The 18,290-nt window shown below is 37.9% G+C and overlaps 4 protein-coding genes across 5 annotated transcripts; 3 read left to right on the forward strand and 1 right to left on the reverse strand.

Moving 5' to 3' along the window:
- Positions 1 to 401: 401 nt before the first annotated feature.
- LOC132795552 (protein trapped in endoderm-1) lies at positions 402 to 14,313 on the reverse strand. 2 transcript variants are annotated; one of them, XM_060806344.1, is made up of 7 exons: positions 14,267 to 14,313; positions 2,267 to 2,358; positions 2,043 to 2,188; positions 1,872 to 1,972; positions 1,709 to 1,811; positions 961 to 1,451; positions 402 to 786 (listed from the first exon to the last, which is right to left on the reverse strand). In XM_060806344.1, the coding sequence occupies exons 1-7, from the start codon at positions 14,296 to 14,298 to the stop codon at positions 600 to 602; spliced, it is 1,152 nt and encodes a 383-aa protein (XP_060662327.1). In that variant the 5' UTR covers positions 14,299 to 14,313; the 3' UTR covers positions 402 to 599. The 2 variants fall into 2 exon arrangements, with proteins under 2 accessions (XP_060662327.1, XP_060662328.1); XM_060806345.1 differs by lacking the exon at positions 14,267 to 14,313 and adding an exon at positions 10,250 to 10,732.
- A 28-nt stretch (positions 14,314 to 14,341) lies between these two features.
- Positions 14,342 to 15,067, forward strand: LOC132795575 (gustatory receptor 5a for trehalose). The gene is made up of 3 exons (XM_060806371.1): positions 14,342 to 14,476; positions 14,532 to 14,800; positions 14,901 to 15,067. The coding sequence occupies exons 1-3, from the start codon at positions 14,359 to 14,361 to the stop codon at positions 15,057 to 15,059; spliced, it is 546 nt and encodes a 181-aa protein (XP_060662354.1). The 5' UTR covers positions 14,342 to 14,358; the 3' UTR covers positions 15,060 to 15,067.
- A 712-nt stretch (positions 15,068 to 15,779) lies between these two features.
- LOC132796732 (gustatory receptor 5a for trehalose-like) lies at positions 15,780 to 16,310 on the forward strand. The gene is made up of 2 exons (XM_060807995.1): positions 15,780 to 16,097; positions 16,215 to 16,310. The coding sequence occupies exons 1-2, from the start codon at positions 15,846 to 15,848 to the stop codon at positions 16,308 to 16,310; spliced, it is 348 nt and encodes a 115-aa protein (XP_060663978.1). The 5' UTR covers positions 15,780 to 15,845.
- Positions 16,311 to 16,670: 360 nt separating this feature from the next.
- LOC132795562 (transcription initiation factor TFIID subunit 4) lies at positions 16,671 to 18,062 on the forward strand. Its single transcript, XM_060806357.1, has 2 exons — positions 16,671 to 17,666; positions 17,803 to 18,062. Exons 1-2 carry the CDS (start codon positions 16,837 to 16,839, stop codon positions 17,870 to 17,872), a joined length of 900 nt encoding a protein of 299 aa, XP_060662340.1. The 5' UTR covers positions 16,671 to 16,836; the 3' UTR covers positions 17,873 to 18,062.
- The last annotated feature ends 228 nt before the right edge of the window (positions 18,063 to 18,290 follow it).

Here is an 18,290-nt window from a genome sequence, read left to right on the forward strand (position 1 = left end):
TGTTGGCTCTCTGGGATTCTTGCAGTACGAGTCCTTTTAAATTGGACCAGGATATGGCCAAGATATAGCTCATTTTCAAAAAAGGACATTCGTTTTTTACCCACAGATTTTTCAAATCTTTAAGGATCTCGCCGGGACATACGTCTTCTTACACAGGGCTTCTAGCAAAATCGAGTGGCATTCAAGGATATCGCTGAGGAGGTGAGATATCCAAGAGAGTTCGAGTTAATAAAAACCAACGAACCAACTAAAAACGATGAATATCCTGTGAGCAAAACTGTTTCATGAACATTCTCGTATACATACAAAAAATGAAAATATATCTCGGCTATATCCTGTTTGATTCTTTCAAGTTCATTCTTGAAGTACAGTTCAAAAAGGACATTCCATCGTTATAAATACATGGTTTATATCGTCACAATATAATATTCTCTATATTTTTGTTGTCGTTTTCTTCTGTGCTCTCGAATATAATATAATAAATTTATATATAGTATGTATGTAGATTTGTATAAATTAGGGGAAAAAAATACATATGATTAATAAGTAGATTAATTGGTGTGTGTATTGCAAACTCGTCGTCGAATACAAAAGACTCATCATACTGAATATGTTTGGCACATTTGGTTGATACTATTCTTTTGAACAGCGTGAAACAATGGCGTGCTGCGAATAACGCCCGATAATTCCTTCGAGTTTTTGCTTTGGTGATAGTTTCTACTTGGCATCGGCGACAGCGGTTCTCCCCAGAACTTGAGCAATGCGAATATCTTAAAGTACGCCACCCTAAAATAATGAAAGACAAAACATTTGATTAATTATGTTTTATAGGATTGTAGAAGTAAAAAGTCAAGGCTGCAAAACTTGAGTCTCAAATATAAGAAATTGCTTAACACTTTCAATTTACAACTGATTCAAGTTTTGCAGTTCTGCTAAAAAGGTTCAAGTGGCCTGCCTCACCTGTAATTGCGATTGCTGGCTGCATAGATAATCGGATTGATGACACTGGACGCCCAGGCCATCACAGAGGCAATGATATGCAGCCAAGGATAATTGGTTTTGCGCTCATCGTCCGCCACATTGGCCAGCATCAGCGGCAGGAAGCAGATGAGAAAGCACAAAAATATGGTGACCATCATCACAGTGAGGCGATTATCCTCTCTCGCCTTCCTTGTGCTCGTTGTCGTCACATACGAGCCGGATGCTGATGCATTCTTTGCACCGCCGGCAGCGCCAATTTGGAAATTATCATGACTGCGTATCTTCTTCTTCTGATGCAGCACAGTTATGTAGATGCAGGAGTATGAAATGATGATGACCAAACATGGCAGCAGAAAACCAATGAGGAATAGTGTTTTCTTAATCGATTTGCCATCCTTTTTGAGTATTGTGCAGGAGAAGGTTGCCTCGTCCAGTCCCATTTCTCCCCAAATGCCCAAAATTGGAGGTAGCTGAAAGCATTCAAGGATTAATGCCCAGTTTCTAATTTGTTGATCGATAGTAAGTAGTGATGTACAATCGATAGTTTCGATATATTACAAATAACTTCTATTTTTTGCCCATTAAAATCTCTTTTTGATTTGCATACCATAAACTTTGAGTATAAACAAAAGCAATTGAAGATCAACTACAACTATCAAACATCGATAGTACAAACAACATATCGATAACTTTGCATCACTAATCACAAAACGAAAGACCATCTTACCAGTAGCAGGAAGGAAACGGCCCAGACGAACAACAGCTGCAGCGTCGTGTACTTGGGCCTGTAGATCTGTGAGTATCTGCTGTGACAAGCGATGAGTATGTACCTGAGTAAAGATTTGATTAGTTGTGTAATCGAATTAATCATTTTAAATGTACTCTGCTACCTATTGAGTGTAATGCCCACCATACTGAGCAGCGAGACGGCGACATTGCCATAGAAGATCACTGGAAATATCTTGCACAAAGTGCTGCCGAAAGTCCAGCTCTAAATAATAGAATGGCATTATTAAAATAATCATTCAAAAATCATTCAAAATATATTAGTTAGATTCTACCTCCTGAAAGAATCGAACGGCTGTCAATGGCAGGCTGAAGGAGCAGAAGAGCAGATCCGATATACTGAGCGAGATGACAAACGCTGTCGTCGCATGTTCGCGTATCGTTGGACTTTTGAGCAGCGCCAGAAGCGTAATTAGATTTCCTGCAATCATGTCCAAATGTTGTATTATAGTAGGGGATTTATATGTGGATCGAGGGGCATTAGTCGAGAGATACTTACCGAATACGCCAATGGTCACAAAGACACAGGCACAAATGGCAGCGAAAAGCGTTGCGGAATGCGGGTATATAGACTGTGTGGGAACGTCCATGCTGAAAAAGCAATTCAATACAGATTATAAATTAGTGTATTTGTATAAAAATATTTTCATTTCTATGAACGATTTTATTTTAATAAGCTTAAATCATTTCAAAAGTGTGTGGCTAATTTAAATAAATATTTTTTTTCATTCATATAAAGCAATTTAAACAAGTAAGAAAGTTACAGTCGAGTGTGCTCGACTGTGAGATACCCGCTACCCATTTTTAATAAAGGCAAAATATTGCGGTATCATTTTGAAAATATACCGAAAATACTTTAAAAAAATACTAAAAATATACCAAATGATATGTTTGGTATATCAATATAGTACCGCATTCAAAATATACCATAGACGGCTCAATATACCAGATTGTCAGCCAAAGTAACTAAGACCCTTATAAGTAGGCGTTTTTGCCCATACAAAAGTATTTCTTTTCTAACTTCGACAATTTTTATCTGATCGCAACCAAATTTTCAGGAATCATAACTACTATAGTTATTATTATATTTACCAAAATTTGCAACTCTAGCTTTAAAATTACGCTTGTTATTCGATTTTTTTGATTTGCGGGGGCGGAAGTGGGCGTGGCAAAAATTTGAAACAAACTTGATCTGCGTGCAAACATAACAAATGCTGTCGAAAAAAAAAATTATAGCTCTATCTCTCGTAGTCTCTGAGATCTAGGTGTTCATACGGACAGACGGACGGACACACAGACACACAGACGGACAGACGGACATGGCTAGATCGTCTCGGCTGTTGACGCTGATCATGAATATATATACTTTATAGGGTCGGAGATGCCTCCTTTTACCTGTTACATACATTTCCTGTCGGCACAAAGTTATAATACCCTTCTACCCTATGGGTAGCGGGTATAAAAAGATCTTTATTCAACACTAATTATAATGCATTAATAATCCTATTATATTAAAAGATTAGTATATTATCTCGTTATAAAATAACGATTTTATTTCAATAAGATTAAATTACGTCAAAAGTGTGTGAGTAATTTATATTTATACTTTTTTAAACGGGAAATATATACAACAATAATCCCATTTTAGATCTTTATTCAACACTAAATTATAATACTTTAATGATCCTATTATATTTATAAATTGGAATGTTATCACGATTTTAAGATTAAATAATTCGAAAAATGTGTGAGTAATTTATATTTATACTTTATTTAATTGATATAAAGCAATTCATTTAAAGACGGGAAAAATATGATTCAAAAGTTCCATTTTAGATCTTTAAGCAACACTACATTATAATGAATTAATGATCATATTATATTTCGAATGAAAATTACATAATTTTAATGAATTAATAATCAATTTATATTTGGAATTCCATAATATAATGTATTAATGATCATCTCGAATGAAAATGAAAATTTCATAATTATAATCATATCATATTTGGAATGATCACGTTTAAATAGAAACTTCATTTATTCAATATCAATAGATTATAAATGAGTGTTCAATAAATTATATTACTATCAACACCATTTGACATTTTGGAATAAGAAACTTAATTGATAATGGCCATTAATTGTGCACTTTTATCCGTTATATAATATTTCCGTTACATTCCAAGCTGCTGTAAACTAAACGTTCTTAGCAACTCTGCACATCTATTCGTAAAACCAACAATTTTCATCGCTTCTAAATTTTCTATATTTGTTACATATTAGTATAAACGACTTGAAGATTGCGAGCTGAATAACTCTCATATCGTTTAAGTTGACCTTGAATTGCATTTGTTCTAGTTTAATCAGAATTCATTTATAGAATGTGCATTGCTTAGCTTCGAATCATGCTTAATACAACATTATTTCATTTAGTCAACCATTCCACAGATTGTAATTTCTAAGAAATTCTAAGAAAGATCTTGGGATTCAGAAATTTTCCAAACTTTAAATTGACCGCGAAAAAAAAACCATTAATAATTCTCGTAAACCGTTATGAAAATTCCCGATTTAATTATAAATTTCTTAAATTAATTCTGATCAATTTACATTTTGAGTTCGTAACAAGTTTATTGAATTTTTCTTAACTTCCGTTTTTCCACAAATCACTTACGACACAATTTTTACTTTCGTTATGCAAAGTAATCGGTTTTTATGTCGAAATTCGAAATTAGTAATCCTGGAACCGGAAATTTCTTCCTTTGCTTACAGTTGTGTCATTGCGTTTTTCCCCCGAATTTGTTCTTAAATTGTGTGTTATCATTGTGTGCCATTTCGTATTTCGTATTTCGTGCTATCAGCAGATGTTTTTCAATGCATTTTCTCTCTCTCTCTTCGTATACAATTTTATGGTCAATTCGAAAAACAGGCGAAGATAAGCGGGGAAAAAGGTCAGCGCTGACTTAAGGGACGTGATCAACCCACCTTATAGACGCGAGATAGAGATTGTGACTACAACTTGATTTAAGACGAAGCGAATCCAATCGATAAGTGCAGTCAGTAGTACTCGTAAATTTTCTTTTTGTCTTTTTTTTTTGTTGTTCTTTTATGTTTCTAATACATGTTGAGTGATGAAGCTTGGAACCGAACTTTGCGACGCGCCGCTCAATATCGAAATGTTGCAACCACAAAAAAATATCATCGCAGAGCAATGAAAAATTTCAATTAAGCTCTGTTTGTTTTTTCGTTGCGTTGCGTTGCGTTTGAGTTGAGTTCAGTTTCGGTTTCAGTTTTATGTTCAGTTTTATACCCTAACCAAGTTTGAGGGCTGCACTCGACTATTGGAACTCGACTGATAGCGTAGCTACGAAGCTGAAATTTGGCATAGTTGATTCTTACTAAGAAATATGGTTGTATATGTTGATTCAGTTTGACATATGATTACATAATTAATTATAAAATATTATTATTGATTCTCAAAATGAATTTATCGTATTTCTGCATCAAAAAATAATTATTATAGTTCTAGTATATTGTCAAACTTGTGAAAAACAAAGTTAAAATATTCGAAAAATATTCCTACTCGACTATTGGAACTCGACTGATAGCGTAGCTACGAATCTGAAATTTGGCATAGTTGATTCTTACTAAGAAATATGGTTGTATATGTTGATTCATGATTACATAATTTGATATATGATTACATAATTAATTATAAAATATTATTATTGATTCTCAAAATGAATTTATCGTATTTCTGCATCATAAAATAATTATTATAGTTATACTATATTGTCACACTTGTGAAAAACAAAGTTCGAAAAATATTCCTATTAATTATTATAATAAATCGGGTTACAATTTTGTACCTTAGAATATAATACCAAGTTCCAAATGATAATTCAATTTATGAATATTACAATTGAAAATAAAAACATTAATTGTATTACCTAATAATAATGAACAACATGCATTTCTTTGAGTGTCACTTTAACATTCCATTTTCTCTGTTAGAGTATTTCAAGTTCGGCGTGTCAAATGCACTCGTTCCTCTTACATTTTAATTCTTGCTGCTTTTTTTTCAGTTTCAGTTGCTGTTACTTCTTGTTGTTGTTGTTGTTGTTGTTGCTGTTGTATGTGACAGTTTCATTCTCTGCGTTTTATCCACGCAGATAACAACAAGAACAACAACAACAAGAGCAAGAAGAAGAAGAGAGCTGGCAGGTCGCAGAGCAACGTGAAATGTTTTGCATACACACAATTTCATTTATTTAATGCTTTTTGCTTTTTATTTGTATTTGGATCGGTTAAATTGAAAAGCGCCTTGTTACGCATTTAACGCCGTTTCCGGTGACTCTGCAACAACAAATGGGTTCTTGCAACAGCCCCCGCACCACACACACACGCACACACACACACACACACATACACACGCACACTCACAGACACTTATGCACTCCCCTCCTGCGCAACAGTTTTCCGTATGAGTTTTTAGGCTCTGTTTGGTTTCGGGGTAAAACGCGGCCCGCTTTCATGCATGATCAACATGTGTGTGTTTGTGTGTGTTTGTGCTCTTCTTCTGATTCTGCTTCTTCTTCAACTACTTCTTGTTGCTCTTCTACACTCCTGCCCAAAATTATACGACACCTCTAAATTTTTTGTTTCGGCGCTCGTAGCAGAATGCGAAAACGAAAACTATCAAAACAAAGTATGAGGAATGATAGCACAAAGAGTAATCCACAAAATGAGATATTTTTGACTTTGTTTGCATCTCCCGTTTTCAAGTAACGGTAAAAAAAGCACACACGCTTTAATTTTAGCTACGCTGCAAGTGTATCAAAACTATACGACACATTTCAATATTTATAGCTACAATGAATATTTTATTTTATTTGTAATTATTTATGAAAGATTAATAGTTAATAACACCTCCTTGAGCTTTTCCAACCTCAAACATTCTTTTAGTCATTGATTTTATTAAAGTTTTTAGTATATTTTGGTCTAGGAGAGACCATTGTGCCAAAATTTCCCGTTTGAGACTATTGACGGTGTCAAATTTAGTGTTGTTGGCGTAAACTCGCCTGGCTAGGATACCCCATATGTTCTCTATAGGATTAAGGTCAGGAGAGCAAGCTGGCCAATCTAAAACATTTACGGAATGGTCGTTTAAAAACCTTTGCGTTTCTTTGCTTTTATGTATTGATGCATTATCCTGCATAAAACATAATTTTTCTCCTCATTTTGGTTCAAAATGGTAGAAGACGATCCTCTAATACTTTTTTGTATTCTGTGCTGTTCATGCGAGAGCTTGTAAAGCACAGATTGAGCGTTCCAGACGCATGGAAGGCTCCCCAAACCATTGCGGATCCACCTCCGAAATTGCGCTTTGAAAACATGAGGGGATCCTTACGCAAATCTCGCCAATAATGACGAAACCCATCTGGGCCATCCAGATTAAATTTTTTCTCATCAGAAAAATGATCTAAGTGAAAATATTGATTAAATTTGTATAAACAAAATGAAGTTGAAATTCCATACCGAGGCCCAGTTGGTTTCCAAATTTTTTTCAGCAAACTGAAGGCGTGCTTCTTTGTGTTGGGGTTTTAGGAATGGAGCCTTTTTTAAAACTCCCCTTACAATAAATTCCGAGGCTTGCAACGTTCGCCAGACAGTCATCCGAGACACAGGATGACTGCAAGACGCAGCAAGAGAGGCGCATGATAGAAAAGAATTGCTTGCTTTTTTTAATATCCGTCGTTTATCACGATCGGACAGCTTGGGTTTTCTGCCGGAGCTACGTTTAACACCATATCCATCCGAATCGCTTAAAATTTAGTGATAACACAGCGTGTTCGACCCATTATCCGCGATATTTTGCTAATATTGAATCCGGCATCGTTGTAAGCTTTAATTCTTCCCTTTTCTTCTTCGCTTAATAAGCAACCACGCGGCATTTTATTGAAAACTAATCAAATGTTTAACAGAACTTAAAAAAAAACAAATTCGCACCAAATCTTTCGCGCCAGCAGCAAAAATCGAAATGTGTCGTATAGTTTTGATACATGTGCAGCGTAGCTAAAATTGAAGCGTGTGTGCTTTTTTTACCGTTACTTGAAAAAGAGAGATCCAAACAGAGATAAGAATAGCACATTTTGTGCATTACGCTTTGTGCTATTAGTCTTCATACTTTGTTTTGATCGTTTTCGTTTTCGCATTCTGCTACGAGCGCCGAAACAAAAAATTTAGAGGTGTCGTATAATTTTGGGCAGGAGTGTATCTTTGCTTTGCTGCTTTCGGCTTTCGGCATTGGGGAGGGAATGACACAAAAATTAAATGAAATCTGAATATGCATGTCTCACTCTTTCCCCTCCCCACCACTACCCTCCCCCAATCTAGCTCTCCTTCTCTCTCACACTGTTTCTCATACCTCCCCTTCCCCTCTTCTCTTCAGTCGTGTAACTAATGGGGGGGACCACAGTGATATTAGAGATAAGCAGTCTCATTTATGCTTGGATACAAATACATACTTATGCTTGTGTGTGTGTGTGTATGTGTGTGTATTGCCATAAAGCAGAACATTCCCTTTTCAACAGAGGGTCAGGATTGTGAGCATATATCGCACTGACTTTAAATGCTTCCCATAAAGTCTTTTTGGGGTGCTCAATCAAACGAGGGGAACTTAATAAGAAACCGAAACTGCGTTCAATCTTCAATAGAACAAATAAAAAACAAATTCGACACAAATTTTAACCACTTTCGTTTTAATGAATTTTGTTAAATAATAATTCAAATGGAGCTTTCCCAACCTTCAAATGCGCTAAATATCTCACAATTAGCAACAAATTTAATTCATTTTTAATTTAATTACCTTCTGATCATTTTTTTTTACATGTAGTAGAAATCCGTAAATTTCTTATACTTTTATAAAAATTCCATTCAAATCGAAATTTGCAATCAGAAGTTTAATACTGTGCCTTTGAATTGTTCGAACTACCCTCGCCTATTGATGATATTGTGTCTGAGAATACACATTTCACATACGTTTAATGTTTACACGCTGTCGTCGTTGTCTTATCTGCAATATCTTTATTCAATTGAGAGTCTTGAATTTGAATTCGACTTGAGCAATCAATCAATACACAAAAGTCGCTGAGCTTAAATAAAGCCTCGCCTCGACTCAAGTTATGTCAAGGGAAAATGCAACTTTCGTGGCATCAGCATTATCATTTTCTTTGCTTTTCACATATTTTGTGTCAAGTTAAAAATGAAAGAAACTCACGACTAGCAGATTCTCATTAACAGTAAAACATGCAGTTCTTTCTGCACTGCTTACCGGTGCGTGCAAAAAACCAAACTCTGCCACTGCTTGCAAGAAGTGCATACGCAATGCAATTACATTTTGGGCAGCTGCAATTAATTGACTTGTATACATATACATAAATCAATGAAAATATGCTAGACCTTAACATACCCGGCTTTGTTAGGCAGACCTTAACACTGCCAACTGCGCGTGCTGACTAATCGAAAAATCGAAAATGCTTAATTAGCACATTCGCTCGATCAAGCTGATTGGCGATTAGCGCGGTAATAATAACTATTAGCATTATAATATTATTTTCTTTTATAATTTCTTAATGTGTATGCATAACTCGACCGGAACAACTAAACACAGCGCGCCCAGCGTTGGGGTTTTTTCTTACACATCATGAATGAGTCGAGCTTTTGCATTGCATTCGTGCGTCGTCGTAAGACAAAAGCTGTTTCCGTGTATGGGCAGATGAATCATCAGCTGTGCTGCTGCTGCCGTTTGGTCAAAGCCAGAGTCAGCCCTCAGGTCAAAACAAACACAAACAAAAAAAAAAAAAAAAGAAACGAAAAGATGATGCATACTCTTATAGCTGATAGCTATGAAACTTCACTGCAAGAACAATGCAGTCAATGCAGACGACAAAAACAAAAGTAAATAAGCGAAAAAAAAACTATATATTTGAAAAGGAAACGAAAATGCGAGGAGAGGCAACAAAACTGAAGCGAAGCGAAGATGAATGTGTGTAAATTCGTTTTGGATGTTGGAGTACATCTGTATGTGAATGTGTGCATGATAAAAGTCGCTTACGCATGTGTGTGTGGGACAATTTCTGCATGCGTGTGTGTGTGTGTTGTATTAGCTGCTGCTGCTGCTGTGGCGGCTGCTGCTGACGGAATGAGTGAGAGAGACAGAGAGGGGAGGGTGGAAAACGTCAATCGGACAATCGAATTGAATGCAGCAGGCAAACAGCCGTTTGTTCTTTATCAAACAAACAACAACAACAGCAGCAACAACAACTGTATGCGCAATGTTTCAAATTATATTTTGAAGCCACATATGCACACACACCAAGAAACATAAGCCCCACACTCATACTCTCAACACACACACACGCACACATTGATGTTACATTGTATTATTATTATTAACCAACTGGTTTCATTTGTTGCTTACCCGTTTTTTGATCAACTGCAGACGGTGAAGATAGTACAATTTGGGACTTCTAGATGGCGCCACTAAACTAAACACTATGGAATTGCGTGAATTGTAATTGTAATTGCATTTTGATATGCTTCACGTTTTACTTTTGTTTGCACTTCTTCACATACACGGCTTAAACTAACACGCAAACATACACACACGCACGCACACACCAAATTGTTTAAATGTTATTCGAAATTGGTAGCAAACTTGTCGTACGCAGGCGGACTAGACATTGTGTCGTAGTTGTTGATGTTGTTGTTGTTGATGTTGTTGAAGACTCGATTCGGCTGTGGAGATCAATGTTACGTCGTGTTTGCGCTAATAACAAAAACAAATAACGTTTGTCAACAACAAAAACATGAGCGAAATTTTAAAATTAAGTTAGTCAATTGCATGGCAGAAAGATTGGGAAAATACACGTCCGAATCTGGCGGCGAAACAACAACAAATGATCATTCATTTCAGAAGATGTAAGAGGCGGAGAAGCATCGATAGCACTATCGATGCATCGATTTGTATACGATTTTGTAATCATCGATTTTTGTATGGCAAAATTGATATGGTATTTGCAGCCACCTAATAAACATGAATTTATTATTGAATAAATTACTTATCTATATAAACACCTAAAGAACATAATTTCTAAAAGATGTAAATATAATATATAATCGAAATGGACCTATGACTTGACATTGGCTCAATGTTAATGTTAATGTTAATGTTGAGCCGCTGCTGTTCCCAAATGACACTGTTAACCCTATAAGAACGATCAAGGGTGACCATATCCGCGTAAGCGCAGCTGCTCGTAGGCGTTTACAGTGCCATTTTGAGTAAGGTGTGAAATTTATTGTAACGGCTGGAAATTGTTTCGAAATAGAGCTTATGGTCACACCGCAAAACAGTCGTTAAGGAAAACCGCATTTTAAAAAAATCACTACAATAAAATGTGCAAAAATGAAATAATTAACCGATGTTAGAAAGGTTTTAAAAGCAGCAATGGATCAATTTTACTCCCCCTATATTAAAAACATAACTTAGCTTAACAATTTAATTATACACACGCCTATGCACTCGTTAAAAGAAATAGACCATTAACAACCAGCATGACGGAAAAGGAAATTTGAAGCTTGCACGAACTGAACTTGAAACTTCTTTACGACTTGTTAATGGCCGTCGATTTGCATAAGGCTTTATTATATTGTTATAGATTGTCTGGCAAGTGAAAAAAGTAAAAAGCACAAATTACAAATGTTATCCATTATTCAAATCAGCCGCACACTACAATTGAAACCTGTTGTTGGTTATCCTCCACATCCTGTGGACGTAACAAGTTTTCTCGTCTCTGACACCAAATGCGCGAGATAAATGTGGTGCAAAAGAGCGGGACAGATATAGGGGGGAGTGAGAAAAGAGATCAATTACTTTAAAGTCTGCGCCACTTTTGATTTCAAAAATAAAATGCGGTTAAGCAACAAGGAAAATGAAACGTAGCTGTTGCTTCACTTTTCTTTTCCTTTTCTATGTTGTTAGTCTGCCCCACAATAAATGAAATATTTTAATAACTCAGCTTTTATATTTTTATTACCATTATTATTGTTATACGTCGGTTGTCAGGAAATATGTAAAATTAACCCTGGCTGTTACACACATACTATGTTAATTAACACTTGTGTGCGTGAGTGTGTGTTTATAGGACAGTGTGCATGTGAATATGCATGTGTATGTGTGTGTTTATTTAAACACGTTTCGTCTAATCGCACCAATTAAAAGTTGATGAAACTAGTTGCTTGGTAGCTGGTGATCCGTTTACTACAGCCGAGTTGAATAAACAGGCAAAGGCATCCGCATCCCAGCTCAGTCAATATGTGAGCATTATTTATGCGACCAGCAAGAAACGAAAAGTGAAACCCGGAATCCTATTTAACGACCTACTACACTTTGCTATGAACTGCTTGCTTGCACTACTGCACTGCACTGCACTCATTGACGATACACACACATACACATACTGCTTGGTCATGCACGCACACATAGCTAACGACATAAGTAGCTAATTAGTTAATTTACCGGATTATTGAGTGCACAGTTAGCTAATCCAGACTGCATACCTTATGTTGCAAATCTGATAACAACATTGCTAAAATCAACACACACACGCCCGTCTATTTTCGCACTCACTTAGTAATTACTTTCAATTTTTATGCATTTGTTTACGAGCTCAACTCGCTTAACATTTTCCACTTTGCTGTCCATTATTTATAATAATATCAATTTTGATGTTGTCATGCACCCACAAATCGCCACGGTCCACTGCGGGATACTTGGTGAAATGTATAGAAATAAAAATAAAATCAACTAACTTGTCAAATTCGATACATGTGTTGTCGTTGTTGCTGTTGCTGTTGATGTTATGTTTTTCTTTTGCTGGAAAGTTGGCAAGGATCAGAAAAGCAGTTGAACTGCTTCAAAAATGCACCATGTCAAAATGCCGCCGGCGTTGTGGGCGTGCGCAAGCTCGTCTATATAATATCCGCATTCAATGGTTTCCTGCATTTTTTGCGTTATTTTCTTTTTTATACATATGCAATTTCACTTGTAACGTAATTGCTTTCAGGTATTATGTTAGAACTGTGTTATATTTTAACTTGCAGCACATTTTCATTATTTCACTTTTTCTTAACTGAACAACACTAGAATGTTTTTGTAGTGATCTGGCAAGGCGATTCTGTACTGGACAGTGTGTCCACACCTATGAAACGAAATGGATCGCAGCCTAATTAATTAGAATTTTACTTAAATCTCTTATAAAGCACTATAAAATTCCTGTTTATCAGTAATTAAGCTGTTTTTGTCCCAATTTTTATTTAACATATTTATGAGTTTCCCATAAGAGATACACTAAAACCTTTTTGCAAGGATCTGGCAAGACCATTGCAAATTGGTTGTAACGGGATCGTCAATCTCAATAGCACGTTAACGATGCCCAATTTAAATTGATTGCAGTTAGATTTGTGCAGTGTCATTAGGTCAATTAAATACGCATTAAGACGGTAAGATTGGCGCTGTCAATTAGGATTTGCTGTGATATCCATCAATCCTGGCATAATGTGGACGCTAAGCACCCAACAATCTGCATGCAGTCATGATGCCAACGTTCAAGCGAATAAATCGTCCGACAAATGAACCGCTGCATCGACGGCATCGCCGTCGTCGCCAGCTGCTGTTGGTGAAGCAAGTGCATCAACATGGTGCGAGGTGGCTCGAGCCACAAATGCAGCGAGGTAAATGAAACCGCCCACAGTCGCTCCCTATTTGACAAAAATACATTTTTTTTTCTCTGATTTTTGCCTTTTTGCAGCAGCTGCTACGCAACGACGCCATCTTTTTTTGCACAACGGCGGCTTTCATGAGGCGATTGCGCCAGGTGAGCATCTGTTTTGGAAAATGCGGCTCCCGTTATGATTAACAACCAATTTAACCAATTTTATCATTCCACCATTCCCCCATTCCACATTGCACATTCCACATTTTCCAACTCCCAATTCCAATCAAAGTGCTCGTTATAGCCCAATGCTTCAGTTTGATGCCCGTATGCGGCATTTATGCTGCAACTGCGCAGGGATTGCGCTTCAGCTGGCGTAGCTGGCGCACCTGGTACAGTGTGCTCTGCATTTGCAGCCTCAGCGTGGACACGATCTTTACCATTAATATGACGGCACACAGTCTGCTCGATGTGCGTAATGTGGGTGAGTAACGTAGTTGGAAAGAGATAGCTAGACTCTGTCATTATGACCGCCATTTTGTAAGGGAATGCAAAATAATTCAAACTGCACTGAAAACTGCACTCTATCAACTTTTGAAAGGAATACAGCTCAAGGTGGTCAAAGTAATAAGCTAATTTGTGTATTGATGTAAAAATAATTGATATAATAACAAAAATTACAATTTTCTTGCGACACTTTCTGCATATTTGAGTATTAAACTCACCCTTTTCCTTTGCAGAACCCATAATATTCCATGTGTGCAATCTGCTGGGCTTTTGTGTCTTCCTTCAACTGGCGAGAAAATGGCCATCGTTAATGCGTCATTGGGCTGCCGTGGAGAAACAGTTGCCGCCCCATCAGAACTGGAAACAACGCGAGCACCTCGCCCGACGTGTTCACCAAGTCGCTATGCTGCTGCTGTCCCTTTCCTTGAGTATGCCAATTATTTTTGTAAAGCTGTTACTAAAGCTTCCGTTTTTTTTTTGCAGTGGAGCATCTGCTTAGCATCATTGCCTTTGTGTATCATGATTTGTGTCCGTCTCGCAGGGATCCCATCGATTCGTATTTGTTTGCCACTGGACCGCAGCTTTTCCATTTGTTTGCCTACTCCAATTGGTTGGGCTGGCTGGGCAAGCTGCAGAATGTGCTGCTCACGTTCAGCTGGAGCTATATGGATATATTCCTCATGCTGCTGGGCATTGGTCTAAATGATTTGCTCACTCGACTCACGTGCCATCTGCAGCATGCCGTACAACAGGTGAATGAATGCGGATCACTTGCTCACGCCGTCCATTTGCTATGCACTGCACAATCCACAATCTCCATCAACAACTACAATTGCGACTTGTTTTTTGCAGCCCATGCCTGAGGAATTTTGGACGCACACACGCAAACGTTATCGCTCCATTGTGGAGCTCATCTATGAGGTGGACGACGCCGTCTCGGTCCTCATCATAGTCTCCTTTGGCAGCAATTTGTATTTTGTCTGCCTGCAGCTGCTCAAGAGCATAAAGTGAGTAATAAACTGTGAATGGAGACAGACAAATAACAGATAGATATTAGATTGATTGTCAATGCGCTGAGTAATTGCTTTCAATTTTAATGTCTTTTTCTGGCATAATGTAAATAATAGTATTTTAAGCTCTATTTTTGAATGGATTTCACCATGTATTCAATATTAATATATACTATTTATTTATTTTACGTAAGCTTAACAGTCAATCAAAAATCAAACTCACGTTTAAATACAAAAGTAAAATTGAAATTAAAAAGACAACTTTAAAAAAAAATAAACTATGTTAAATCTTAGAGTTCAATTCTATAATATATAAATCTGCAAATGGGAAAATGTAAATACAATGAAATCTATAATAATATAATTAAATAACAAAGTAGAAATTAAACCGAAGAGAATACAAAATATATATCCAAAAATAATGAAGGTAAAAATTCCAATATATATGAAAAATTAAATAGAAATGTGATAAAATATATGACATAACAAAAAAAAAAACATTTTAAAATTGAAATCTATAAAATTATCTTTAAATTGAAAAGTATTAAGCAAGTTAAAAAAATAAAATAAAAATATTAGAATACTACTAGTTGAACACATTGAAATTCAAGAAATCAAAACTATTTTTAAAAGTCAACATCAAATAAAATGTATTGTACTACAATATAATTTAGTAAATAGGGTTATAGTTAGTTAAATAGTTGTGAATATTTACCTGAAACTCTATAATTATTTTCTTTCCAGTATATAAACCAATAACCTCTTTTTCTTTTGCTCTTTCAGCACGATGCAATCGACAGTGCACGCGTTTTACTTTTACTTCTCGCTATCGTTTCTGATAGGCCGATCCACAGCCGTGCTGCTCTTTGTGTCCTCGGTGAATGATGCGGCACGCGATCCGCTGTTGCAACTTCTGCGCCAAGTGCCACACGCCGGCTACAGCGATGAAGTGTCGCGGTTGGCCAGCGAATTGTCAGCGGACAATGTGTCGCTGAGTGGCCTCAAATTCTTCAGCATTACCAGGAAGCTATTTCTGACGGTGAGCGAGCGACTGATCGAGTTAATGAATTATTGATTGATTGATTTGTGGTGGCAACGACAACTGAGTTTCTGTGTTTTTCATGTTTCATGTTTTATGTTTCATGTATTTTGACAGGTCGCGGGCAGCATTGTTACCTATGAGCTGGTGCTCATACAGTTTCACGAGGATAAGAAATCATGGGACTGCCACACGCAGCAGCCGCTTAACTGAAAATTGAAAATGAAAATATTTGGAGGAAAATGGTAATCCCAAAAAACGAAAACGAAAAACGAAATTGAAACCCAAAGAGACAAACACACAAACACACAAAGCACTTAATCAAGAAATGTTACACTGCACAACACACAAAACACATTTTGTCCAGTTGTCGCTGGTGGGGAGTGAACCAGTTTTCTTGAGTGATGCAATGCGGCCTTAAATGGTGCAGCAGCAGCAGCAGTTGAAGCAGCAGCCATCGATGTTGTGTGCGCCTTCCTAATCATTTGAACCAGTTGACCAAATGCCAATGCCAGGCTAGGCAAAGCAAAGCAAAGCCAGCCAGCCTGCCTGCTTGGCTAGCCTGCCACTTCCTGTCGACTGTAACCCAATTCGAATCCGGCCAGCTGCGCCAGCATCACCAGCTTTAGCAACAGCAGCATATATAAGACAGCGGGTCGGCCTACTTGACGCGCAGACAAGCAACGTGCATCCAACTCGCAACAAGCAAGCAAAAGCAAAAGCAAAACCATCAACCATCATGATTAGCAGCAATCGCTCTTCAACCTTAACGCTATTCGCCATCTTCGCCTTCGGCTGCAGCCTGAGTCTGGCCAGCGCTCAATACTTCTTTCCCGGGGCGGGACGTGCCCAGCGTTCGCTGTTCAGCTCGGGACCACCAAGTGGCTGGCACGGCGGCTGGAGCTCTCCGCCCAGCTTTGAGCTGCCACCGCGCTCCAATCACATCACCAAGGACGAAGTGTTGGCGCTGCTCGCCGCCTGGAAGGCAGCCGAAGCCAAACCGAAACCAGCGCCAGCACCAGCTCCGGCACCCGCTCCCGAACCGGAGCCAGAGCCCGAGCCAGAGCCCGAGCCGGAGCCGGAACCAGAGCCGGAGCCCGAACCAGCTCCAGCCCCGGCGCCAGCTCCCGCTCCAGCACCTGAAGCACCCGCTGGACCGCCACCTGGTGTGCCGCTAACGGTGTCGCTGCCCGCCTTTGTGCCCATCCAGCTGTCCGCGATGTACACGGCACCGGTGCCCGTTGCTGGCGCTGGCCTGGGTAACTTTGGCTTTGGCTTTGCCGGCGCTGGAGCCATTGGCGGTGGTGGTGCTGCTGCCGCTGGTGCTGCAGCTGCTGCTGGCGGTGGCGGTGCAGCCGGAGGAGGTGGTGGAGCTGCTGCTGGAGCTGCTGCCGGTGCAGCTGCAGGTGGCGATATTAGTCGCATCTCGCGTCCATTTGGTACACGCCGCAGCAATGCCAACATTCGTTTCCCCATCGCCAATCCAAGGAGCTACGCTTCGGCCAACTATGTGGCACCTCGTCCACGTTACTATCGCACCATCCTCTCGGAGACCGCGCAGCCAATGCGGTGAGTTTGCCCACACGCGATTGCTCGCTCGCGCATTGATCTGCTGTTATCTAATCTTGTTTACCGAATAATGTTGTCTAACGATTTCCTGTTTATTTTGTTCGTTTTCATGTTTTTTGTTGCTCTTGCTGCTCAGCTTGGATGCCTTGCCGCCTGCTCCGTTCCTGGGAAATCCAATTCAGTTTGTGCCCAGCAATTGGAATTAAACGCTCAGCGATTGAGAACAGCTCCAAAAAGAGAGACATCTAAATAATGACTTATTATATATACCATATATACAAGTATATATAAATACTCTGACTGCAATCTTACTCTATATACTTTAAACCATATGCTACTCATTTATATATACTTTACTATATATATACTTAACTGTAAATAGCTCAATGTCTAACAAATCACATTCTTATTGTTATTGTAATACAATAGTTTTTGTTGTTTTTTTTTTTAATTGTTTGTTGCAAGTGAAATATGAATAAAAATAATACTAAAGATCAACCCCAAAAATCTTACACAGTTTTTAAATCTTTTACTGGATATGAAGTTGAAGTTTATCTCTTGATAAATATGAAGATTAGTTTATATCTTTGAATCATATTATTAAATACATTATTTAATCTTTTT

Source organism: Drosophila nasuta, chromosome X, assembly GCF_023558535.2.
Source record: "Drosophila nasuta strain 15112-1781.00 chromosome X, ASM2355853v1, whole genome shotgun sequence".
In the NCBI taxonomy this organism is placed as follows: Eukaryota; Metazoa; Arthropoda; class Insecta; order Diptera; family Drosophilidae; genus Drosophila; species Drosophila nasuta.